Below are 26,152 nucleotides of genomic sequence, written 5' to 3' on the forward strand. Positions count from 1 at the left end.
TGCAGTCCAACTCACCCACCCTTTACTGGACACCTGCTGTGTGGGTGAGTCCATTCCTGCGTGCACTGTTGAGCACCTTCTACGAGCACGTTGCACATGGAGGTGATGTCTCTCTGTCCTTCTCCACCCAAAGATGCTCTGCTCCTTTCAGTGATCCAAACTCACTGAATGTGTTCCAAATCCAACTTAAGTTCTCCCTGGTCCTCGTGGACTTCTCCCTGGATTTTGGTTCACATGGACCCGTTCAAACAGAGCTCTTGAAATACGCTCTTCTGCAGTGGCTTCCAGCTGATCCGTAGGTGTATCATCTCCCAGTTAGACTGTAAACTCCTTGAGACTAGCAGTATGTTTATTGTTCCTTGGCACCTCCAGAGCATAGCTTCTGTGATGGGTGCCCTGCTGACAGTCACTGATCACTTGCCAGATGACTAGCCCAAGGCAGCTACCTGCTCAGTGTGATGGAACCAAGAAAAATGTCCACTGAGGATGAGGTTGGCAGTGTGAGAGGTGCTTAAAGTGCCAAAAGAAAGAAGGGAATAAAGCAAAATACACACACACACACACACACACACACCACCCAGTGATTCTGTGACTTCAGATAATGTATTACCTTCAGTGCCCACATGGTTTGAATGAGACACTCAACCAGACAAGTGACTCTTAACGCTTTTGAGAATCTGATAAAAGCTAAGGACTCTTTCCTTAGCATGAAAAAATGATGTTCACACCTAAAATCTCACACGTACTTTCTGAGAAGTGATCTGTAAGGCTGCGCTCTGAGTCACAGTGGGAATGCTTCTTCCCACCCAGATGAACGGCTGAGCAGGTCTTGCTCACTTGAATCAGCTCACTGGGACTTGGGGGCCACGGCCAACACCTTGCTCGTGGCCCTGCACTCCGCTGCCCACCCACCTTGCAGAGGTGCTCCGCTCATCTCCCCAGAGATACAGCCTGCCCGGCCCAACCATCGCCCACTATTCGGAAAGGCACCTCCAGTGCCCACTGCTGGTGGCTCCCCACCTCCGCCTGGGGCAGCAGAGAATTCGTAGTCTGCTTCTCTCCCTCTGGCCTTTCGGTTGTTGGGGGAACTGACAGGCGAGTGTTGCTATGGTGATTTGACTGACAGCTGTGTAGTTGAATGAAATAATTTTCTTTGGTTAAAAAGGAGCTATTGTTTTGAGGGTGATCTGAGACAATACTTTTGCCTGGTTATCTCTTTCTCACTCCCATCTTTTCACTTCTGCACCCTGAGAGACTCTGAAAACATTTAAGTGCAAATCCCATGAGAAAAGCAGAGGCCCCGAGTTAAAGGTGTGGAACTGGTGTTAGATCTGCCCCAGCTGCCTCTCCCACTCCAGATAAGGAAATTAAAGGTTAATGATTTTAATCTCTTATTCGCTGAAAAGAGAGCTTTCTTTCCTGCATCAAATGAACAAATACAAAATAATCGTCCTTTTGGGCGGGCGGGGGGTGGGTGCTGTAATGTTTACGTGAAGACTGTTGCACATATTTGGGTAAATGATCGCGCATCTGAGAACAGTCAGAGGTCACTTCCTTTATAAAAGCTACAGGGGAGCTTGGCAGGGACTAAGCACCGACCAACCACCGGAAAGGAGGAGGTCATCTTTTCTGGCTTTGCTGTTAGGGTATTCCCTGGGGCTTTCCTCTGGGAAGTGGTTTGCTAGTTTGCATTTGTAAGTGTGTTTCCTTCCACTCACTGAGGTGTTCTCTTTGATGATGAAGTCAGTTCACATAGAAGCCTGTCTTATGGGCTTCTATCAAGAAGGAGGCCGAGCCCCACTGCCTCCAAGGCCTGCCCTGACCTCTGTCTGCTTCTCCAGGAGCTCGGATTCTCGGGCAAACTCCTCCTCCCCACGGGCAGCCTAGGGAAGCATCTTTTCCTGGGGGAGAGGCCTCCATTTGGCGTTCAACACTCCCTGCTAACTAAAGAGAAACGAGGCAAGCATCTGCTACAGCAAAGTGTGTGTCCCCTGAGCTACTCCTTGCAGGAGACTGGGTCTCTGTTTCCCTGCCCAGCAAGTGGCTCTTAAATGATGGACATCAATCTTCCCCGCCTTTGCCATCTGAATATCTGGGAGCAGAGGTGTTCAGCAGCAGAACGCTGGGCGAGTGGCCAGGCAGCAAGCTTCGGGGTGGAGAATAGCCCCAGCCGGTGTCACCCTCATGTTTTATCCAGTATCAAGCATTTTCTTAATCTGACCTTCCCCCATCACCCCGAGTTGGCCTCACTGAGTATCAGCTGTGCGACCTATGGCAAAGGACCCATCTGTTTGATGCCTTAGTTTCCTCTCTGAAAAGGGGGGATGGGGAGAGGGGTGTTTCAGATTATCCTCGACTGCATGGTGCAGCTGGGGGAAGTCAGTGAGTTAGAAGTGCTACAGCATGCTTGGCCCAGGGGTTCCCCCTCAATCAGGGTTACCCTCTCCACGGTTCCAGCGATCCGTGGTCAACCGTGACCTGAAAATATTACACTGAAGGTTTCAGAAATAACTAATTCATGCATTTTAAATTGCCCCATTGTTCTGAGTAGTGTGACAAAATCTCATATTGTCCCAGTCCACTCCTCCTGCTGGGGGCGCTATTCATCGCTTTCTCCAGGGCGTCCGCACCGAGTGCACTGCCCGCCCAGCAGCCACTTAGCAGCCATCTTGGTCATCGGAGTGACCAACAGGAAGGGCAGACTCACTGTCGTGATGCTGCAGTGCTTGTGTTTAAGTCACCCTTGTTTCACTTACTAATGGCCCCAAAGTTCAAGATGCCAGCAATTTGGAAATGCCAATGAGAAGCCATGAAGTGCTTCCTTTAAGTCAGAAGGTGAGCACAGTACCTAAGATATTTGAGACAGAGAGAGAGAGAAGTCCCATTTACATAAGCTTTACTACAGTACCTTGTTATAATTGTTCTATTTTATTATTAGTGATTCTTGTTGATCTCTAATTGGTAAATTACGTTTATCACATATAGATGTTGGTACATACAGGTGCACCTATATCACATATAGGTGCTACGTACATATAGGAAAAAACATAGTGTATGTTCGGAACTATGTCCAGTTCAGGCATCCACTGGGGGTCTAGAAATGGACCCCCCTGCATAAGGGGGGATGGCTGTACTTCATAAGAACTGGGTAAGTGGTGACCGTTATTAGCTATTAACACAGAGCCGGCCCTCTGTCCAACTCGGCCACTCACGCTGTCCCCGGTCACGCGCAATCATTCCCATTGGGCAGCTCTTATTACCCAGAATACATTTCAATACGTAGTCCAGGAGATATGTTACATTTTTTCCCCTTTAAAATCCAGTGTGTGTTTTACACTCAGAGCACCTCTCAGATTAGACTAGCCGCATTCCAGGTGCTGCCTGGCCACCCGCACCCAGTCTAGCGTGAGCAGGTGGCCCGGGGTGCCCACCTGCTCTGGGCCGAGGGGCGGTCCCTTGGATAATGAATGGCTGACACACACCGAGTGCTCACGCTCTGCTGAGGGCGTGGATCTTATTTCACCTGCACGACAGCCCCTTAGGTAAGCACTTTGGTTACTCCCACTTTAGAGATGAGAAAAATGAACCTTCAGAGAAGTTATGATGGGGAACCGCCCCCAAACGGAATTTATTCATAAGAAATTGTGTACTTACTCTTACATGTTTAAGCTTCAGTCACCTTCAGAGTGCTTTCCATTTGATGCAACTCACCTGTTGAGATGCTTTCCCACTGCTCAAAACAGGTTTCGAACTCGTCGATTCTGATGCCTTTCAGTGCTCTTGCTGTTTTTTGTTTCACCTTGTCCACATTGGCAAAATGTTTCCCTTTGAGGACTTTCTTCATCCGGGGAAACAACAAAAAAAGTCACATAGGGTGAGATTGAGTGAATAGAGAAGGTGGGGCATGGGGGGTCATTGCCGTTTTTGGTCGAAAAACTGCTGGACACTCAGTGCCATGTGGGCGGGTGCACTTGTAAATCAGCCATCGTGGAATGGGCAAATGCGTTGAAAGAGTCTTCAAAACAATTTCACTGAAGCCAGATGCAGCCTCTCTCAACCACGCCAGCTGGTGCACTGATACAGATGGGTTCCCAGACACTCATGCAGCAGTGTAGGCAGGGACTACCAGTGGGTCCTGCCCTCCAGAAGATAACTTTGGTTTTTCTGTGCCCCACCCTCCCCACCCCTGTAAACAGGGCTAGCACGTGGCAGAGGCAGGACGTGAGCAGCTCCGTCAGCCCCGGGGGTGGGGGGGCGGGGGCTGCACTCCCCCCCCCCCCCCCCCCAGCTGCTCCTGGATGGCAGCTCTGAGTGGAGGTCTGCACCCTCTGGGGACAGGAGAAAACTCCGCACCCTGGCCCGGCGGTGCAATTTCGTGCAGAGTAGGAAGAACGGCCACGCACAGAATCTTCCTGGCTTTTCCTGTGACGATTCCTACGCATGAGTTGCCCCATAAACCCCCCTCTCTGTTTATTTCGTGAGCAGACTGTGAGCGGAGGGAACCTGTGCTCTCCTGACCCCCGGGAACGGGGGCCGCCCGGGGAGGGCTTGTTCATGGAGCATCTGGAAGACAGAGTCTTGGACAAGGAACAACTCTGTGGGGATCTTTTCGCCGCAGTCAAGGCCGTGCCAGGAGAAGCGGCCGGTCTTTAAACAGTCCTTAAAAACGGGCTCTGAACGTGATCTCCGTGCTGCTATTGGCAGGGACTTGGAAGTGATGACCTGTGACCTCACGGCAAGATGACTTCTGGGTGGGAAGCGCTCGCTCATTTTTTGTAAGCGTTGCTCCCAGAGGTCAGGCGCCGCCAGCTGATGCAGCCTGCGAGTGCCCCCGTCCTCTGCTGTTTCCGAACAACCGCCTTTTGTTTTGTTTTGTTCTTCGATCGATACAGACCAGATTTCGACGAGAGCTGGGCCTTAATCCAAGAGCGCATCCAGATGGACTCCATGGTCATCAAGGGCCTCGATCCGCACACCAACTACCAGTTTGCCGTGAGGGCCGTGAACCCCCACGGCCCCAGCCCCCGCAGCCCACCCAGTGACACCGTCCGGACCTCCCGTGAGTACCGGGGCCCCGCGGAAGGGCAGATGCAGCCCCGTGGTAACCCTGAGGTCGCCGGGGAGGACCCACGTGGTGCCCTGTGGAGGGCAGCCCGCACGGGCTCTGGGGCCTTCTCTGCTGCAGTTTTCCCAGCCCTTGGGAAGCCCGAGGCTCTCAACCCGGACTCGAGGTCAGCAGATTTATTTCTGCACCACCCCCAGGGAGCGTGAGGTCAGTGTTCTTTCTCGACCGCAGGAACAGAGCACATACCACAGCCCCCCGTCTCCCCCCACAGCGTTTTATCTTTTGAGAACTCGGGTTCATTTAAGAATCACAGGATTAAAAATAATGCTCTTCAGGGCTCTTCAGGGCTACTGTGCGCATGCCAATCAAGGACACGTAGGTAAATCAGTCCCTTGGGGTGACAGTCAGGGACAACCCAAGGAGGCCCTGGTGGCGGGGGTGACAGGTAACTGGGGCCCAGCTGGTGCGTCAGTCAGTCCCTGTCTGTCACAGGGCCTCTCCGGGGCACTGGGGGAGCCTGGGTCTCTAGCTAGCAGGGCTCCTGAGGAGTGTTGAAATGTCAGGCTCTGATGATAGCTTTAAGAAGCTTTCCCAGGAGTGATTCAGGAACAGTGCTTCGGTCACTGAGACCACCCTGCCACCCCTGCGTAGGGGTCTTTGTCCACTCAGAGTGGGGGCATGTCGACAAGCAGCGGCAACCCTGTGGAGTGGGGAGGCCTCAGAGCTGAATGTTGCCCCTTTTTTGTTTCAAGTGTAATCTCCCCAGTTTTTGCCAATAAATTCCTCCAAGTTTCTGTCCGAAGGGCCCTGTGGTCGCCCTGGGCCCTCTTTACCTGGGAAGGAAGCGTACCTGATGCTGTGCCCCGGATCAGCTGGCTTCCAGCCGGCCGGCACAGAGCGCCATTTCTATCGGTTAGTGGATCTGAGTCAGCTCCTCTCTGCTCTCAAAACTCCCACACAGCTGACTTCCAAGGTCAACGCTCTTCTCGGGGGTGGAGATTCACCGAGTCCTCCAAGTGCTAGGAATTTTGGCTCTTCTGAGAATAACCTTGCCCTGTCCTTGAGTGTCAGGGCTCCATCCTTCACCCTTCAAGTGGGATTCTGGGGGGAGGTGGACCACACACACACTCACACACACACACTCACATACACACAGACTCACACACACACTGTTACAAGCACAGTAACTGTGAATTGTGAGGGTGGACTCCTCTTCTTCAGAGTTCAGAAGCTAAAGCTCCCCAGGCACACAGTGGGCCATGAAGCTCCTTCTTTCTAGAAGAAATCTCAACGATTCTGTTTCACATCCAAGGAGGGCCTCCCTCTGCTCTTTCGGGCTGAGGTGTGTGCTATCATCTTTCGTTAAACTTGTGATGCGCGACCAAAAATCGGGGTGACAGGAGCTGGGACAAGCCTCGGATCCGACTTTTTGACATTTAGTTTGTGACAAGCAGAGCAGGCGCCCAGGGTGCCCGCCCCCCGCCTCCCCCAGCGCCGAACGCCTCTGCTCCCACATTGCAAGCTGACCCACACTCAGCGCCTTCCTTCCATCCATGGTGTCTCCTCCACAGAGACGGGACAGGAGCAGGGTGCGGTGGAGCAGCGCACGCTGGCCTGGACGTGGGTGTGGTCACCGGAGTGGGGCGGGGCGGGGCATCCCGTGGGCTTTCTCTGTTTAAACTGGAGCACTGGTCTGTCTGGCCTTGGAGTTTCTGATAGTCATCGCCCCGTTGGTGGACCCCAGGCCTGTGGGTGACGTGGGATAAGGATGTGAAAGCACTTTACAGACACGCAACATTTCGTCACAACTGGTCTCCTACGCAAAGTCAAATTTTATCCTTTCAAAGTGACTGTGTACGGGGAGGTGGCTGACTCAGGGAAAACTCTGGGTTATGAAATACTCTTAAGGAATACAATTGAACTGCTCTTACCTGGATACAGCTCCTTAAACCAGGACGCCGGACACAGACGGTATCCGACGGCCTCTTTCACGGACGCCGAAGAAAGTGCGGTAATTGGGATTTCCGTTGCGTGCCTTCTCACAATCACATCTGCTGCTTTAGAGAAGCCCGCACTCTTCTTTGCTTCTAGTTTAGACCTTTATTTTGTTTCCAGAACCCAGTTTCCAATATACGAAACTGCCGCGTTCCCCAGGAGCACTCGTTTGCACTGCAGTCGAGTGTAGGTACCAGGGCTGCCGTCGCGAAAGCCGCCCGTGGGCCAGGCCCCACATGGGGTACTGCACCGAGCAAATCCCGTGTCCATCCTCCCAGAAAGCCCCGTGTTGGCGAGATGGCGTTCCTTTCTGTAGATTTTTGAAGATTGAGGTTTTTGAAAGGTTATGTGTTTTGCCAAGAATGAAAATCATAAAGGCGAGATCTGAATTCAGGGTTGGCTGCCGGTGGAGCCACTTCCCTGAGTGAGATTCAAATGAAAGGATGTTGCTATTCTTCTAATGCCAAGTAGCGCGAGAGTGGCGAGGTGGGTGATGACACCCAACGGATGGGCCCGGGAGGTCTGGCGGCTCGGGGCCAGCCTGTGAGAATGTTTTTCATTGAAAACTTGTGAGCCATACCGTACATCCACGTGAGCCTGAAATCCACCCAGCATGCATCGGTGTAGCCCTGGGACCAGCAGCCCGCAGCCCTCCCAATTGGTTAGACCCCAGCCCAGGTAAATAGTTTGAAGGTGGCCCTGAAGGAATTTCTGAGAACAGTATGGCTACCTGCTGGGCTCCCCCTCCTCAGGGTCCTTCTTGCAGGGATGTGTTCTTGGTGTGACGCCCCCTTTGCTCCCTGAACAGTGAGCTTCAGTACGGGATGTTCAAGGTCACTGCTGAGGCACAGAGTGCCCGTTGGGAGCCCTTAGATCCCGCCCTGGGCACAGCCTATTGCCGGGCTCCTCCTGCCTGTTTTAGGCCTCCACCATCCTCGTTCCAAGGAAACACAACACTTCAGCTCTTCTAATGAGCCAGCATTGAATTCGCTGGGACCTATCAATGCCAGCGCCCATTAGCAGCTTCATTGCTTCATGGGACAACTCCTAGACCTCCATTGCTTTTGTGTCGGTGGTTAATGAAAGCCAGGGCCAGGGTTTTATCAGTGCTCTTCCCAACTGAGTGAGGAAGGGGGAGGGTGTTGATGGCTTTACTGGGGTGTTGCTAGGTGCACTCAGTGTCCATGGCTTATCTCCACAAAGTCACTGTGCAAGGGATGAAAACCGTAAGATGTTTTAGTGTCCCTGCGCCCTAAGGAGTGTTTCAGTGACCTGGACAAACAATCGTGCTCCCCTGAGTTTGCTTCCTTCCAGTTAACCGGGGACTCACCTCACCTGCCAGTGCCTGCTCTGGTCCTCTAAGGCAACACGGGGGCTAAGGTCACGGTCTCTCACTTTTTGCCCCAGCCAGCTACATTTTTTAAGCAATGCCAGCAGCATTATAATCTGCCTTGGTGCTCCATGGCATTCTTTTACCCCTGTGATTAATTTCGTAAACGAGCCAGTCGGAACAGGGGTCTCTGTGGACCCTCACAGACACGGTGCATGTGTGACTTTGGAGGGTAAAGTCACACCCTCCAAAGGGTGGATGGAGCCCTGCCCCGCCTGGCATTTATTCTCTGGGATCCGAGAAGGATGGGACAAGTAATGACAATATGAACTATAAATAATAGAGATGGCCAAAGTCAAAAAGTGTTTCTCTTTTTACCAAAGACAGATGAAATGGAATCAAAAGTAACTCACACATGGGACCAACTTTAGAAACACACTACCCTTCCCTGGGCGGGTAGGTAACCCTGGCCCCCAGATCATGTAATTTCTGGTTCTCTGTCTCTGAGACGGAGGTGGAGATAGAGCCCGGTTCTCCACCGAAGTGAACTTGGCATCCTCAGGGCCGTCCCCAGCTGAAGGTGCCCTTTCCTTCCTATCAAAACTCATTTCCCTCTTTCCCGCCTGGGGGCTTTTACACCCCACTGTCCCTGCTGGAACTCTCCCTCCCCAGACTCTGCCTTGACGGTTCCCATCTCCCGCTCCTTAGCACCGATGTCACTTCCTCGGACAGGCTTTGCCCTCGCTGTCACCTCAGCCCCGTTCCTGCCTGAGGTCCCCTGGGCCCTTTCTGTGCCCGAAGCCCGTGTCATCTGTTTTGAGCCTCCAGGGTAAGCTCCACCCTGGGGTGGAGTGGTTTGCTCGAGGTGGTTTTGCCACACCCGGCAGAAAGGAGGCGCTCATGAGTACTGACTGAGTGCAGGAGCGACCGAATGTGACCGACGACACAGGCGCTGCCTTGGAGGCTGGCTGACTGCCCACTGCCGCGGTCCGGGAAACTCAGTGAGGAGACGGAGGAGAGAGTTGGTCTAGGAACCTGCCGGGGTCGCCCGCCCCGTCGGCACGGTTTGCAGGCAGAGTCGAGCGCCCAGAATCGCAATGTGTCACAGATGAGAAAAAGTGAACAGAGTAAAAGGAGGAGGCAGGAAGGAAAGAATGGAGAAAGCAAACCCGGGGGGGTGAAGGGCAAGACAAGAAGGATGGAAAATTGGTGTGCGAGGGAGATTCCCGCGAGGAAGAGAACAAGTTAGTGGTGTGGAGGGTGAGCAAGGAAACCGGGCATTTTCCCACCAAGCCCTTATTGTGTGCCCGTGTTCTTTCTTGATCATAAGAATAAGCTTTCATCATTTTTCTTTTTTTTTTTTAGATTTTATTTATTTATTTATTTATTTTCAGAGAGGGAAGGAAGGGAGAAAGAGAAAGAGACAGAGAAACATCAATGTGTGGTTGCTGGGGGCTGTGGCCTGCAACCCAGGCATGTGCCCTGACTGGGAATCGAACCTGTGATGCTTTGGTTCGCAGCCCGCGCTCAATCCACTGAGCTACGCCAGCCAGGGCTCGGCTTTCATCATTTTTCTACTACATTTCTCCTCTGGTGCTAGTAAGTCTAGTTATGGTCTCAGAGCCTCGGAGATCGCATAGGGAGGCGTGAGAGATGTTTGGTTTCTTTGTTTTCTGCCGTGTTCTCCCCGCACCCCAAGTTCTCCAGCAGTTCCAGAAACACCTCCTTCTCCTGAGTGAGCTGAGGCAAACCCGCCCCGGCTCAAAGCAACCAACTTTCTGCGGTAACCCTGATTCCGCCGTGCTCCCCGCCCCGCCCCGCCCCCGCCCCTCACCCCACTCTGTCCCCTCTGCCTTCCTGCTCCCTCACACGTCACTCAGTTCGGCTCTTGTTGGCCTGCGTCTGTTTACGCCGTTCGTCACGCAAGTGTCCGCGTGTGAATCTGGCGTTGGCCCAGGTTTGCTCTGAGATCCGGGCCCTTGTGTTTAATTGCCTGACCGTCTCCCCAGGGAGCTGGTGTTCAGCGTCCCAGCATTCCTGGGTAGATGTTGTCACTCTGCAGCCACAAGAGAGAGTTCCTTTATCCCGGTCACTAGGGAGGCCTCCTATGGGGTAGCTGTGGCCCTGAACCGGCCGCAGCAGTGAGCAGAGGAGGAGGAAGTGGGGACAGAGGCAGTGGCCTGCACCAGGTGGCCTGCAGGAAGTGATCAGGGAGGGGCGGGAAGCAGCTCTTCCAATGTCCCCACCACTCTTCGTCACCCATATAGTCTGCCGTCTTTGAACAGTCCTCACCAACCCCCGAACGCCCCCCACGGCCTCCAGTCATCGGCTCCTTCAGACAGAGCGGGATGTGGCCGGCACGCCTGGGCCTGAAGGCCAGGAGAGCTGTGCTCTTACTGCCTTGCCGTGAGATATCTTCTGGAGAAGGGCACTTAATCCCTCCGGGCCTCAGTGTTCTCATCTGTAAAATGGGTACAGTGATGCCTGCCGTAGGTAATGTTTCCTACTTCTCGGGGTTATTTTGGGGGAAATGCATGTGAATAGAGGTTACAGCCTCTCCTCCCTCTCCAAGATGAAGGGGAGTTGGCCCAGGAGCGATCACTGAAGGGTGGTGTGACTCCCTGGGCGGCGGCAGCTGGTCTGCGGCTCTCTCTCTGTGACTCACGCCCCGAGGCTCTCGGGACTTGGAGGCATCAGAACGTCACAACTCAGAAACAAAGGTCCAGGAGCCAAAGCTCTGCGGACGGAAGTGGAAGGATACGAGGGGCCCCAGGAGTGCGGTCAGGAAGACTCGCGGGCACGGGTTTTGGTCGGTTGGTGAGTTTTAAGGCTGTGGGTTGAAGAGACATCCGAGATTCAGATGGTGAGGCACAAAACAGTTTCACGGCCGTCACGCCTCAGGCACAGCCTGGATCAGGCCAGAGGGAAGGGGAAACGAGGAAAGTCCAGAGTTAGCGCCGCGCCCCTGGTAGTTATGTGTGTGTGTGTGTGCTCGTGTGTTCTTAACCTCCTCACTGTTACCCACTCCCTTACGCGAGGGTCCTCAGATTTTTCCCTGGAGGGCAAGGTAGTGGCTAGGTGGGATTTTCAGGCCGCCTCGGCGTGGAAGCAGCTGCAGACAATGCATGCACCTGTGTCCCCGTGACACTGTCCATTTCAGTGGACACTGAAATGTGAATTTCATATAGTTTTCCTGTGTCACAAGAGATTATCCGTTTCTGAAGCTTTTTCAACCATTTAAGAGTGCAAAGACCACGTTGAGCTCCTGTATTGTTAAACATGACTAGAGAAGACAGGTGAGATGACAGAAACCAAGGTGACTCAATGCTTCCCTGAGGGAGCAGTCTCCGTTCTCAGAGATCAGCAAACTGGGAGATGCGGCCAAAGGCAGGAAGCTTTCATAGGCTCAAGAATAAGGAACGGGAAAGAGAGAGGGAAGTGGGAAGTCAATAAGGAAGGAGGAAGTCGGTATAGAGCTCAGAGCTGGCGTTGGCGGATTGGCTGGTGGAACAGTCTGTGTTTCTGGTCAAGCAGAGCATGTACAGGCACCCCGAGTGTCCATTTGCTGAGCTGGCACCAGGAGGGAGCAGCTGCATCTTGGGCCGTGACATTTCAGCAGTACAAAAGCAGGTGGCTGTCCAGGTGTGGCCTCTGGGACATAGCTGGCTGACCTCTACAGTTCCTCTGGGAAATCTGGGAAATCCTCTCACGGGGAGCAATTTTGTCCAACTTGGAACCAATCAGTGAGTGTGTGTGAATGAAATTGCCGCCTTGGTAGATGTCCCTGGAAGTCACTTTTCACATGAACGTTCCGAAATAAATAAGAGACGCGGAGAGCCTGTGACCCAGCTGTGCTCAGAGAGGCTGGGGCTGCCCCTGACGCAGCGAGAGAGAGAGCAGCTGGGGCAGGGCTGGCTTTGCTTGGCCTCGCTCCCGGAGCTGGGAGTGAAGAGGCCGACAAATCGGTGAGCTCACGGGTTTGTAAACCTCGGGAATGGAAGACGCACGAGGAAACAGGAGAGAGAACAAATCATTTGTTTTGCTCCAAGCCCGGGCAATCTGCATGCTAAGGGTGCGGTCCGCACATAGACGTAACTCCGGGTGTGATTCTGCACTCAGGCGCCCTCTGCTCGCTCGCACGCTCGCTGGGCGTGCTGCACCCCGCTGCGTGTGAATCCGAGCAGCAGTCCCTGGCACCACCCGACTGGGGCTGAGGGAAAGGATTCACTTGGCTGTGTAAATACCCGCTCCCTGCTAATGGCTCTTCCGAGGCCTCTGTGCATCCCTCATCACCATATGTTTACGTGTTATCCGTACACTGATATTTCACCCCCTCCAGCTAGTTGGAGAAGAAAGGCTAAAGCAAGTGATAAATAAGCAAATAAAATGTTCCGAAGAAAGGCACTCCCGGTGCCCCGGTTTCAGCTGCAGCATCTGCTCCGTCAGCCAGCCACATGCGAGTGAGCAACTCCGTGCTGTTCACTCCTCTCCGTCCCGACGGGTTTTTAAACAGTCATGTGTGGAACCGAGCCACACCCAAACGTGAACAGTTTTCCCTTTGCTGCCTTCCATTTCCCCGTTATCCATGTTGTTCTCTTTCCTTCAGACTCCTCATTTCATGGTTAACCTTCACCGTTCTTTCCATTAAAGCCCTTGTGATGTTCGCACCACTCCCTGGTTGGACGGGTTCTGAGTGTTTCAGTCCGGGAGTCGGGTTCCTTGATGAGCACCAGTCGGGCCCCAGCCTCGGTTTAGCCCAGAGAAGGAGTTACGTGAAGTCAGCCCGACACAGTGATTGACGGACGGACGGGAGGGACAGTGCTGCTGGCCGATTCGGTTGGGTCGCATCTGATTGCACAGCCAAGTGTGGAACAAACACACACACACACACACGTGCAAGTCAGGCACAACCATGGGAGGAAAGAGGACTCGTCCGATGATGTCGGGGGTCACCAGACGCCCAGCAGGAGACGGGGGCACGTGCAGTTGGGTCATTCCAAATGAATCCAGAGCAGGGACTGTGTGCACATGTTCAGACAGACGAAAGGAAATCGAGAGGAAGCAGTCGCCAACTTCTGGAGACAGACAGGGAGTGCCATCCGGCCAGAGCCGTGACCTTCAGACACGTGTCCTGCGACACCCTCGCAGGATGGAAGCTGGAGAACAGAGAGTCTGACTCCCTTTCCTCCCTCCTCCCACTCTCCCGCTGGACTCCTTCCTGATGGGCAGAGCCTGGCTGGGAGCCGCTCGGGCCAGCCTCCTGCGGCGCCCGGACAGAGCGCAGAGGGGCAGAGGCGAATCTGGGGTGCACAGGGAAGGAGTCACCCCAAGAAGCAATAGTATCATCGCATATGATGAGAGAATGGTGCCTTTTATGGAGTCCAAAAGTATGCATTGGTCTCTCACTCGTTGATTTAGAACCTAGACGTCACCTCATTCATCTCTGCCTGTTTAGCACAGCGCACTGAGCCTAGGAGATCATGAGACCCCACACCGAAATTTTGGCTGATCGAGGGTCTGTACACACACAGAGCTCAGAGGACCACCTCAGTCAGCACCTGAGGAGCGGAGGCCCGGGGGACGCGGGGAAGCTCCCCGAGGTCCCTCTGTGGCAGGTCCTGGCCTGGTGATGACCCCCTGATGAGGGAGACCCCCGTCTTCTAAAGAATCAGCTCCCCGAGTCCCTTTGCAGTGTGCCCACTCATTCTCTCCAATGACTCCTGAGCGCCCACCATGGGGCGGGCGCTGTTTCCGAGGCTGAGAACGCGGCCCCGAACAAAATGGGCAAAGGGAAGACTCCTGACCTTGCGGAGCTTACACTCTAACCCGGCAGGCAGAGAGAGAGGACAAGTAAATGGAAGGGATGCGGGTGGCATGTCAGATGGCGACGAAGGCCACACAGAAGAACAAATTGGGGAAGTGACGGGCAGTGGGAGAAAGCCTCCTGAGCAGGTGACGTTCGAGCCAAAAGAACGGGGTGAACTCTGACATACACACCTGGATCGCTTGTCTGTCTGTCCGTCTGCCCATCCATTCATCTGTCTACCCTCCCACCCACCTGTGGGAAGTGCAGTCTACCAGACAGCGAGGTCCTGATGATGCAGGAGCTTCCTGGGGTGGTCTGTGTTTGGGGAGGGGAGGGACAGCTGTGTGGCCGGACTGGGAGGTGGGGGCAGGGAGGGGAGAGTGTGGAAGGACAGGAGGTCCCAGTTGGTGGAGGCTGATTGGGACCTGGGAGGCCGCTGGACTTGGTTTTTGCTCAGAGAGAGACGGGAAGACTGGAAGGGGGGTGGGGGGGAGGGTGGTGCTTGACCGGAGGAGTGAAAAGAACTTGCTTGGGTTCGGCAACATCATTCTCACTAGTGTGTGAAGGAAGAACTCTGGGGGGCGGGGGCGGGGGCAGGGGTACCAGTGAAGGGAAAACCGTGGTAGTGATCCCAGAGCAGAAACTGCGCTTTGGTCGTCTCTAACTGGAAAAAAGGAACCCATGCTTCTTATTAGGAAAAAATTCAAACAGCGTAAAAGGCGCATGAAATAAAGATGCTGAGATTGTCTCTAACCTCAGCACCCAGACGTGGCCTCCATCACCATTTGGTAAATAATAATCTTCCACAGTTTTTTAATCCAATAATGAGATCACAGTACCTATACACTTTCTGGGGTGAAACAAAGCGCTGTGCACATGTTTGAGTGGGAGTAGCTGGAGATCTACCTCATTACTTGGGATGACCACAGTGTATTCCACTTGGCAGCTCTACCACATTCGCTGAACAGATCCTTCGTCGATGGGCATTCAGGTTGTTTCACTACTGTGTTCAAAGCGGGGCCACTGGGCAGCATCCGTATCTTTCGGCACGTCCAAGTGCACGTTTCCCCTTTGGGTGCCTCCAGGGGGCGGAGTGGGGCAGGGCCGTGACCTCTCTCGCGTGCCCTGATGGCCAGACACGTCTGCACAGCCACGGGCATTATGGCCTCTTACCTGCTGGTCCAACCACTAGTATTGTGACAGACACTGTCCACAGTTAAACACACTTTTGAAACCGTTTTGTTTTCGGAAGAAGGAAATCGTCTGCTGTATGGGTGAAACCACCCATTGTTTCAGCTCAGGTCTCACGCAAAGCTTTGGTGGCTCCGGCTTCTCGCTCCCACTGGCACGGAGAGCAGAGGTCTGGAGCACGATTAACTGCCTTCTAGCTCCACCCCAGGCTCTCCCGGACTGAAAAATGTGACGGTAGGCTCCTCCTGGCCCCGTGGGATGTTCCTCCCATCGGTGGTCTAGATCCCATGGTCCTAAGGGATTCCAGAGCTCAGCAGATTCTGAGGATCGCAAGCAGTTAGGAAATGACCCACAATGGGCAGGACCCGGTAGGCAGGCGCGTCCCCAGATCGCGGCAGTTCACAAGTCACCCAGCAGATGGCGACAGGTCACAGACTTTCAGAGCGTGGAGAGTCCTTGGGAATTAGTTTGCAGTCACTGGACAGGGTTCAGACCGGGCAGAACCAGCAGGTCTGCATGCACACTGCCTCGGCTTCCTGACCGCTGCCGCGGCTAACGAGTGCCGACCGAAACGGGAGAGAGAGGGCCGAGTTCTAGATTTTAGTGTTTAGTTTTAGATTTTAGATTTAATTTTTGCACTGGAAAGAGAAGTTCTCCGGGAGAAGCTGAAATCTCTTCAGCGACCCGCGGCCTTTATGGTATCTTACGTATCACCAGTGTTGCGTCTTAATGATACAAACAACTGAATTGCTTTACTGCCCACTGATTGGTTTGAAGTCTTCAGTGTGAATACAGCCGAGTCAAATGTATAAGGAAATTGAATACAGTTTCATATAAACTACATGTTAGCCCCGAGAGGCATAAAGTAAGGGTGCATGCAGTAGAGAAGTCACCATAAAGACACAGCCATTAATGTCACAAAGACCTGTTTTCGCCAAACCCTTTTCAAAGGGAACTGGACCAGCCCTGGCCTTCCAGGGGTTCACGACCCAGTCCAGCGAGCAGACGCGCCTGTAGAACTGCCACGGGCCCTCGAATAGCGTCCTTTCGTCGTGACGTGATGAGATGCCATAGCGACCTACCTCTTTAGAATCAGTGTCCTTCTGTGTCCCTTCACTTACGTCACAGGCCCAGTGGCGAGGTGGGGGGAGGACTCAGTGCACTGGCGCAGGGGCAGACAGCGCACGCGAGGCGCCCTGCAGCCCGCGGTGGGCGGGGCCGGGCGGGGCCGGGGGCGGGGCTGACTTGGTTGTTGACTGCGCGGGGCGGTGGGCTGGCCTAGGAGTCGCAGTGAGGTTGGGGATGGCCGGGGAAAGCGGAGTGAGATTTCTCCCAAGGCGCGGGGGATGAGGGTCAGCAGGGTCTGGTTGCGCGTGGAAGGGGGATCTCTGAGGGTGTGCATGGGGCCAAAGGCCAGAGGGGTGCACAGGCAGGAAATGGACACCCCCCTGCACCCCACGGTTTTGAACTTTCTTTAATTTCTCACAACTGCAGTGCCATGGCAAGCACCCGTTCGTGACTAGTTTTCTGACTTTCGCGGGGGTTGAACTTTGGTTCTAGTTCCTCAGTGAGGCGTCGCTGCTGTGCGGCGGCCCCCATATGCGCACGCCATCGTGTATTCGCTCATTTTGACACTGGTCGTCCCCACTGTTCCGATCCTTGCCACGATACACGTGCGGCAGCCAACAATCTCGCGTGTGTCTCCTTGAGCACGCGCTCACAGGTAGAACTGCGAGGTGGTCGGGCACGCCTGTCTTCAGCTCCATCACCTGTTAGAAAATCGGTCCCCTGCGTGTCTGCGGTGATCACCCCTGCCCCTGGCAGTGCGTCCAGTTCCTTCCTGCTGCGCCTTCTCACCGAGGTGGACACCGCTGTTACCAGGCTTTTAAGGAAGGCCGTGCTGGGGCTGGAAAGTGATAGGTCGTTACTGTTTGGATTTGCATCTTCCCCTTCCCTAGTGAGCTTGCACACGATTTCACACCTGTTAGTCTTCCTGTGAATTGACTGTTCATACGATTTGACTGTTTTTTTTACTGCTATATAAGCATATATAGATAAACATTAATAAACATTAATTTATAGGTGCATTAGTTACATACATACATTTAAATACTAATCCTTAATAACATGTGCAGCAAACCTCTGCTACTTTGTGACTTATCCTCTACTTTACTTATTAATTATATGAATTATTGAAAAGAAGTATTTGATTCATGTAATTATATTTCAGTTTTTACTTACAATTTATGTTTTCTAGGTTTTTAAAACTACTTCCCTTTCCTAAACTAATTAAGCAAAATCCTATCTTTTATTCTACACGTTTAACATTTTTGGTTTTCATATTTAGGGGTTGAATCTACCTGGGATTTGCTTCTAGGTGTGGAGAAGAAGGAGCCTGATTTAGTGTTTCTTTTCATACAGAGAACCAGTCACCCCAGCGCCACTCACTGAATCCTTCACCCTTTCTCCCTGATTAGTGATGGCATCTTCTGGTGCATCACACCTGTGTACATTGTGGGTCTGCCCCTGAGTCCTATAATCTATTGCTTTGCCCTTTCTCAGGGCCACACTGTCTTAATTTCTACAGCTTTATAAAGTCGTGGTACCTCATAGGTAATTCTCCACCTTGTTCTTCTTCAAGATCGCCCTGTCTGTTCTTGGCCTTTTGCTCTTCAACGTACACTATAGAATCAGTTTTTGAATTCCATGAAAAAACCTGTTGGGATTTTAAAAATTGCAATTATACCATCTTGATACATCAAAGAAACTCACTAGGTATATACAGAAAAGCTGTGTTACTTTTATAAAAACAAACATACAGTTATTGTGTAAAACAAAAGCCATCCTTAGCTAATTAATAGAAATTTGGATTTCGCGCATTAGCTTCTCCTACAGCAGAATACCCTTGAACTTGTTTTGCATGCAGTCAGTGGCTAGACTATCCTGGTTTTAAGTAAATGCCCGCTTTTTAATGTTCTCTTTTCCTAATTAACAAAGTGCCAAGTAGAAAGGGATAAGTTATGCGCTTTAATTACAATAGCCCCAGGCTACTGGGAGAATTCTCACCACCGGCTGGGACTGCGCATTCTGTCTTCATTTAGAAATAGCATCAGCAAGAATTTCATGTGAGCCCTGGCTCTGAGATCTGAGGTGGTGGCTGGCGGGACGCCACAGCAGGGAGCTTTGTTCCAGGTCCCTTCTAGTCCTGCTGCGCCTGGTCCTCTCTGTGTGCATTCCCTTCCTATCAGAAATGGGAAAATGACTATTAGCCTGGGTTACCAGGGGAGACGGGAAGTTTGAGATGCTGCGAAGAGTACTTGAGTACAGCAGCGGGAGCCCAGAATTCCAGACCAGCTCTGCCATGAGTGAGCTGCCTCTCTGGGCGAGTCCCATGGGTTCACTGGGCATCAGTTTACCCCTCTGTAAAATGGACTTGCTGTGCTAGCTGATTGCTAACATCTTTCTACAAAAGTCAAAATTTCTTTGACTCTGAGTCTTTGTAATTTCATATTCCTTTGCCCACTCTTATCTCATGCCCTTTCTGTTCCCAAACTAAGGAACATCTGGCGTCAAGGAGATATGTTGTATATACAGTGTCAACACAGAGTGATTTATATAAAGACCAACGAACTTTATCCAGTGAGTAGTATACGCCTTATTTTCCTTGTCAAGATGAGCAGAGAATCTGGAATCATTTCCATTCTCATTGCGGCAGCACTTTGTACCTGCAGCAACACGGCACGGCGTGGTCCTTTTCTTGAAGGAGTTTCCTTCTTCAAGACTGACTTCTGGGTGTGGGGGAGTTAAGGGGCAGGAAGTCACTTTTCCTCTGTGGCCTCAATTCACACATTTATGGATTGAGAAGTTTGGACTGTCTGGTGTCTGAGGTCTCTTTCAACTTGAAACTTCTAGTCTGAGCTGGGGAGAGGGTCAGGAAGGGGGGCGGTTTTGAGGGAATGTCTGAGGACTTGGGGGCAGTCTGACCCTGTAAGGATCCTTCCTGCGGCACGGCCCACGGGCCAGGACAAGGCCAATGCCCCTGGAGAACGGTAGCACGGCAGGAGCGTCTTGGTGAGCACACGAAGTGTTAGTGAGACGGAGGGTGGGAAGGAAGATCAGGAGTCTGAAACACGGTTTCTGCCCCGAGGGATTCACAGTCGGGCTGGGAACAAGAGTGGCCTTCCAAGGCCAGGAGTTCGGAAGGCGTAAAGACTTTCTTACACGTCTGTTGGTTCCATCAGGCTCTGGGAGCTGGTTCGGAGCTCACGAAGGGGCGAATACCCGTGTGTGGACAGCCCCGTGCAGGAGGAGAGATGCGGGAATGTCTGACAGGTCTTGGCCTCACCATCTTTCGTGGAGCCTCCATTTTTCTCCAAAAGAGTTTTCTCCTTAAACTATCACTTGATTTGGGCTTTTTTACGAGGCACTCTGTCTGCACAGGATGCGTGCAGCTGGGGGGGACGGGTGGGCTCTGCAGACGGGTGTGGGGGGGGAGCAGGATGGCAATGTGGCGAAGGGCATTAGGGCAAGTCTTGGGGTAAGAAAACACAAGATGTATTCCAGAGCCAACTGGTAGACCAGTTGTCTGTCCAGACTTTGGAAGAGGAAGGGGAGCTGAAGGCACCATTGGGAGTCAGATCATAAATGGCGTGATTTAATCGCAGAGAGTCCAAGGATGAATTCTAGCTCTGCTGTCCACGACCTGCGTGCCTCCGGTCAAGTTCTTTAATGTTTCTGAGTTCACATCTCCACGTGGGAAAATGGGAGTGAGGATAGCAGTTTCACAGGATTTTGTGCGAATTAACAGAAACAGTGTCTGGCAAGCTCCTGGCCCAGTAAAAACGATCAATAAATGTGAGTTTTCTGAGTCCCAGGCTCCTGGATCTACATAGTGGCCACTTCTCTCAGGGGGGAGTAGCAACCGGACAGACCTGGCCTGGAGTCAGGCTCAGCCAGTGACGGAGTCTTGGTCTTAGGTCACTTCACCTCCGTGAGCTTCAGTGGACTTACCTACAAAGTGAGATGAGCCATAGTTAACCTTGCAGGATCAGTGTCAAGTTCAGAAATGTGTTGTGTTAAACACACAGCATTACCTGTTCACAGGGGAGAGGCACTAGGCTTCAATAAGTGGTGGTGGTGGAAGAAAGGGAAAGGAAAGGAGGAGTCGATATCATTGAGATCCTTGAATTCTTGACCAAGGAGCTTGGGATTCATCCTGTGGGCAATGGCAGGGATGGTGGTGGTGGGGGGCGGGGTGGGGATCTTTGAAAGTTCTTTCTCAGATGGGGTATCATAAGATGAAATGAAAAATCTCAGCGTGGATGAGAATAGAACAAGAATGATGAAAAGGTGTGCGGGACAAGAAAAGACACGCTGGGGAAAGAGAGAGACCAAGCTACAGAAGATAAAACCCAGCTTTCTTCATGCATGAGCAATACAGTTCTTTTATTACCAAATGGGTTCTTCCTTCTGCAATCCAACAGTTCTGGCTGTAGGAGAGAGGCAGACATGGAAATGGATAGAGAGAAGGGGACAGAGAAGAGAAGGAGACCCAGACAAAGAGAGAGAGGCCTGGAGAGAGGTAGAAAGATACGCAGATACAAGACGAGGGGGAAAGAGACCCGGGGCGTCCCGACCCTCTGTGTGAAGACATCGGGCCCCCATGGGCTGGGTGGATGCAGGTGGCTTAAGAGCACTTGCATCCAGGTGTAAGTCTGGCATCCGCAGGCTCGGTCGGATGTCAGCTGACATGTGGGCTTTTAAAAGCGAAACTGTGGGGAGTTGGTGTGGAGGTGGAGTTATCCCACCTCCACCAGGATGCGCCCGGCTGCCTGCGGACAGCTCCTTCCTGCTGTCTCTGGATCACCTCCCCTCCCCGCACCCCCACCAGCTCCACAGGTCTTCCTCTGCTCAGCAGCTGTCTGCTGAGAACACTGCCCCCAGTCCCTTTCTGTCCTTTCCCTCACCCTTGTTTGCAAGCTGTTTGCTGTTTTGCTTAGAAGAGTGTGAGTTTGCTTTCATGAGAAAGGCTTGCTTATTCTGAAAGCAGAATGTCTTTAAGTTCAGCTTGTTTTCAGTGTTCCCCCCTCCCCCCGCCACCAAGTCGTGCAAACTCGTATCTAATAACCGGTGAGCATCCAGAGCCTATAAAGTCGGTTCTGTTGCCCGTTGCTGCTGCCCTGGAGACCAGAGCCTTGTTTACCTACCCGTTCAGAGCAGGCAGCGGCTTCCCGCTTGCCCAAACCTGCTGGAGGGAGGGGGCGCCGTGGAGCGGGACTCCAGCAGACTGCCACACCCCAGGGCGTGCTTCCTGTGTCCAGCCCGGTCAGGACCGCTGCAGATTAGTAGGTCTAATGGTTGGCAACTGAAGGAAAGTTCGAATCTGACCATTCCTGAAGGCAATGCTCTGTATTGTCTCCTAAGAGTTCTCAGCTCACCTTCCAGTGCTGATGACCCCCATCGTCCTGCTACAGCGAATGGAAATGGTGGGGCCCCAAGATACCGCATGGGACCCCCTTTCCCCGGGGGTGGGAGTGTTTGCTTCAGTAAAATGTCTCCTTTTTATTTTATTTTAAAGAACTTTTAAGGAAAAAAAATAACAAAAATATTAGGTTGACCAAAAAGCCTGTTACTTTTTTTTGGAAAAATAAAATACACATTTTTTTATTTTCACCAATAACTTTATTGATTGGGAGATTTTGAGTGTGTCAGCTGTCTCTCACTATTAGCTTCTAGTGGGTAGAGGTCAGGGGTGCTGCTAAACACCTTCCGATGCCTAAGACAGCCCTACAGAAAAGAATTATTTGGCTGAAATACAAAATGTCAGTAGTACCAAGAAACTTTGCAAACCACTTTTGACACATTCAGTCAGTCACAGCACCTTCTCCGCACACTGCACACTACAGAAAAAAATACTGTTTTGCGTGTCAGTTGTGTTTTTCCCTTTCTTGAAATAATAAAGCATAATGTGCAGAAAATGTTGCTTATTTCCTTCCATCTTCAGTATTAAAATGGCTACACAAAAAAATCACCTGTTTTGATTCGTTTGTTTCAAGTGCACGCTGCTATGACTGCTGTTACAGTACAGTCTAACAAAATCATCGTGAAGGAGTTAGAGACAACTAAGCACACCTAGAGCCACCGTACGGAAAAAGGTGTAATGAACTTTTTGGCTGGCCCATTAAGGTGACCCCCTCACACGCTCCCAGCACCCACCTTAACAAGTAGAATGCTACAGAGACCCTGGAAGGCCCTGTGGCACCTCGTGCACACCCTCCTCCTCTCCCACGGGTATTTTAGTCACTGACTGACTTTTCTTAGTCATTTCAACTACATACATATGCACCCTTAAACAGTATATTAAGTTTCGCTTGCTGTTGACTTTTTAAGTAAATGGCATCCAACTGGGTGTGTTTATTAGCAACTTGCATCGGGGCACGAAGTGGTGTGAGGTTAGGGGCGTGCTGACGCGTTGCTGAATGCTCATTCATTCGGTTCCCTGGCACGTACCGTTCCATCCCATAGACACACTCTCCAATTCCCTTCTCCATCCTCTGTTGGTCGGTGTTTGGGGTGTCACTTGCTATTCTAAATAGCAACTTTGAGATCTTTTTTACTGTCACAAATTCAAGTGCTGTGAACATGCTCTGCGCATCTCCTGGAACATGTTTTTCTAGATGTTGTCATTTAGGGCAAGGCTGCTGGGTCCGAAGGCATGGACAGTTTCTACTTAATAAATATTCCCAAGTGTCTCGCAGAGTGGGTGCGCACCCCTAACATCCGTGTGCACGTGTCCCCATCGACCCCACCCTTGGTGGTATTTTTCGTTGCTGACATTTTTGCTAATCTTGTCGGTATCAAAGGGCAGCCCTTCCTGGGTTCAGCCGGCATCTTCTTGATTACGTCTGGGACGAGCCGTTTTTCCTACTTCCCGGTCGTTGGTGCTTCCTCTCCTGTGTCGAATGATGCATGTGGCCACCCGCCCCAGACTACGGGGCGCAGGGTCCGTGACCGGGTCCGGAGGGTGTGTTCACGGCCGTGTGTTTGCGTCTCTTCCCCGCAAAGGCCCTGAGGAGGCTGGAAGCGGCCACTACGGACCCCGTTATATAACCGGCTCAGGCGTCGGCGAGGACGATGACGAGGACAGCGGCGGCGAAGACGACCTCGACTTGGACATATTCTTTGAGGAGGTAACAGACATCTCTGCTCTTAAAGCCCAGGGTGCTTTGGTTTTCTTGCTGAACAAGGCAATTTGGCCAACAGACTGGGAGCATTTCGCTTAAAACTGACTTAAATTGGCTCATTTGCTTTTAACACATGTATTTTCTCTGACTGTTAGGCTCTGGCTGGTCGTAAATTAGTGGTAACTAAGTGCCAACCAACCGTGCTGGTGTTCTGTGGCCGGCCCCGCCTGCTCCCATCCCAGTCCGGGAAAACATGTTGCTATTTCCCACCCAGCACGGTTTTACAAAGTCAGGTATGATAAGGAAACGAGCAATTCCTTGAAAATTCCATCTTTGTGCTATTGTAATAATCAATCATATAATATCAGGTCTTCTGAGTGACACAAGGTACTCAAGGTACTCAAATCCTTGAGCCTCAAGGTCTTTACCCATAAACAAGGGTCAGTACTACCTGCCCCATCCACACCCGGGTGGTAGGATGCACTGAAAGTGACCGTGCGTTCAAGCATCAGGCGTCCCCCGCAGGAGGGCGGTCTAATACTGGTGCTCTGTGTTCCTCTTCTTCTGGCTTTAGGTCAAACCACTTCCCGCCATCCAAGGGGGGAATGAGAAATTATTGGTGGGACCCAAGATGGCGCCAAGATCAGACCCAAAGACCGTTTCTGAGCCTGTGCCCCCTACCCCGGCATCCCTGCCCACGATGGTGCCGGCTCCCCAGCCCACCCCAGCGAGGAGAGGGGACTCGAACAGCGGGCCCACGATGCCAAGGCTCTTCGACGTGTCTTGCGACGAAACTCTCTGCCCCATCGACAGCTTCTGTGCCAATGACTACACCAGGGGGCGCTCCCGGTGCCACTGCAACCTGGGCAAAGGCGGCGAGAGCTGCTCAGAAGGTGGGTCCTCGGTGTGGGGAAGACCGTGGTGCTGGGTGGGAGCCGGAAGGGCACTTCGCTGCCCACCCGTGGCTCTGAGATAAGCCCCTTCTCCCATGTGAACGTCATTGAATGAGCTGGGCGGGGCGACCCTGAGGCTGCTCCTGTCGTTTCTAGGAGAGCAGCTCTGCTTCTAGGTGTGCCTCGCGTGCGTGCTTTTGGTGCACTTAAGAAGTCGTCCCAATGGCGCCCCAGGAGGTGGGCTTTACCGGAATCACGTCTCTGCTGAAAGAACTGCAGCCGAGACGGGTGCACGGGAGCTGGGAAAGGCCACCATGGAGCCCACTGAAATCACACGGGGGGCACGGCTCACGGCTGGAAAGCGGAGGTCAGGGACCCTGCAGCCGTCCACTTCTCTGTCGGGTAGCACGTGACAGTCTATCTCCAAAGGTCCAGGTTCTCCCTGAGAGCACCAGGAGCCCGGCGTCCCCAGGAATGAGAATTGCAGGGGTGAGAAGCAGAGGGAAGAAGACAGGAAACCGGGGTTCACAGACCAGAGCTTTTCGCCGGACGACCCCCAAGCAGCGGCGTAGGTTGGTTTTTGCGTTTGAAGAAGAGGGGAAACAGCCCGTTTTGTGCTGTCTTCTTCTCTTCCAGATATCGCCATACAGTACCCTCAGTTCTTTGGCTACTCGTACGTAACCTTTGAGCCGTTGAAGAACTCCCATCGGGCATTTCACATCACTCTTGAATTTCGGGTAAGAAACTCGGTTTGATGAGTGCCCACTGGGTATCCTGTCACAACAAGGAGTGGGGAGAGGACGCAGGGAGGTAAATGTCACACAGAGGCCGCCCTGAAACCTGTTCACAGGTAGCAAGGACGATAGGCCCATTCACTCGTTCAAGGGCGCCAGTGCGGGGCGGGCGGGCTCTGTGTGGTGTTGAACAGCGGCGGTGGCTGGCCTGAAGCTTCCCAGAGAGGACGTTTGGGTCCTGGCCACGTTGCTGATAAAAGGGACTCCTCCCTGGCCAGGATGTGAGAAGGCACAATGCATTCTCATTCCCAAAGCCCCGTTCAAGGTGCCCAGACGGCGGCTGTCATTGCCGTGGCCGTAACCGAACAAATCAGAACCGAGACGCACGGCCCTGGCACAGAGCGAGGCCCAGGCGGTGCCCTGTGCGCTGACCCCCTGCAGCTCCGAGCTCAGTCAGTGGCTCCAGCCTACTTACTCGACTCTTTTGGGTCCCTCAGACGACGTGAAAATGTCTGGAGATCTGGAAACAGGTCCCCTTGGAGGTCATGGTCATGACGGTGATTGCCCACAAGACAATCTGTCACAGCCCGGAATAGCCCACATGGGCGAAAACCAAACCAGGGTGTTGGGGGGCTGTTGTTACCACCCTGTTCTGATAGAAGGAAAGAAGCACATTTTCGTGCTTCTCAGAGGGAAGGAAGTAAGAAAAGAAAAGGGAAACTGTAGGATGCTCTCTGGTGAGAACAGAACTGACGGGCCAAGAGCAGCCCTCTGTCGCCCTGGTCTCGGGGCCCTGGTTTTCCCGAGGCTGTGCTGGTGGACCCACAACGCGGGGGTGGAGAGCGCAGGTCGAAACAAGGTGCCTTTCTCCGTCACCTCCCCGCCGTCCCTCCCAGCTCGTACCACGCGCCGTGGGCCGTGCGTGGGGAACGAACTGCGAGCAGGTGCCTGGGGA

General features: G+C 52.7%; 1 protein-coding gene across 2 annotated transcripts in view; it reads left to right on the forward strand.

The window, feature by feature from the left end:
* Positions 1-26,152, forward strand: part of EGFLAM (EGF like, fibronectin type III and laminin G domains) — a 137,870-nt gene that overhangs the window by 67,437 nt on the left and 44,281 nt on the right. For both annotated transcript variants that reach the window (XM_045848236.1, XM_045848237.1), the window contains exons 7-10: positions 4,893-5,059; positions 23,452-23,576; positions 24,145-24,463; positions 25,100-25,200. In XM_045848236.1, coding sequence (XP_045704192.1) covers positions 4,893-5,059; positions 23,452-23,576; positions 24,145-24,463; positions 25,100-25,200 — 712 coding nt within the window. The remainder of the gene's footprint in view (positions 1-4,892; positions 5,060-23,451; positions 23,577-24,144; positions 24,464-25,099; positions 25,201-26,152) is intronic.

The sequence above is a fragment of the Phyllostomus hastatus genome, unplaced genomic scaffold (assembly GCF_019186645.2).
Source record: "Phyllostomus hastatus isolate PE091 unplaced genomic scaffold, TTU_PhHast_1.1 phas_contig_58, whole genome shotgun sequence".
Classification (NCBI taxonomy): Eukaryota; Metazoa; Chordata; class Mammalia; order Chiroptera; family Phyllostomidae; genus Phyllostomus; species Phyllostomus hastatus.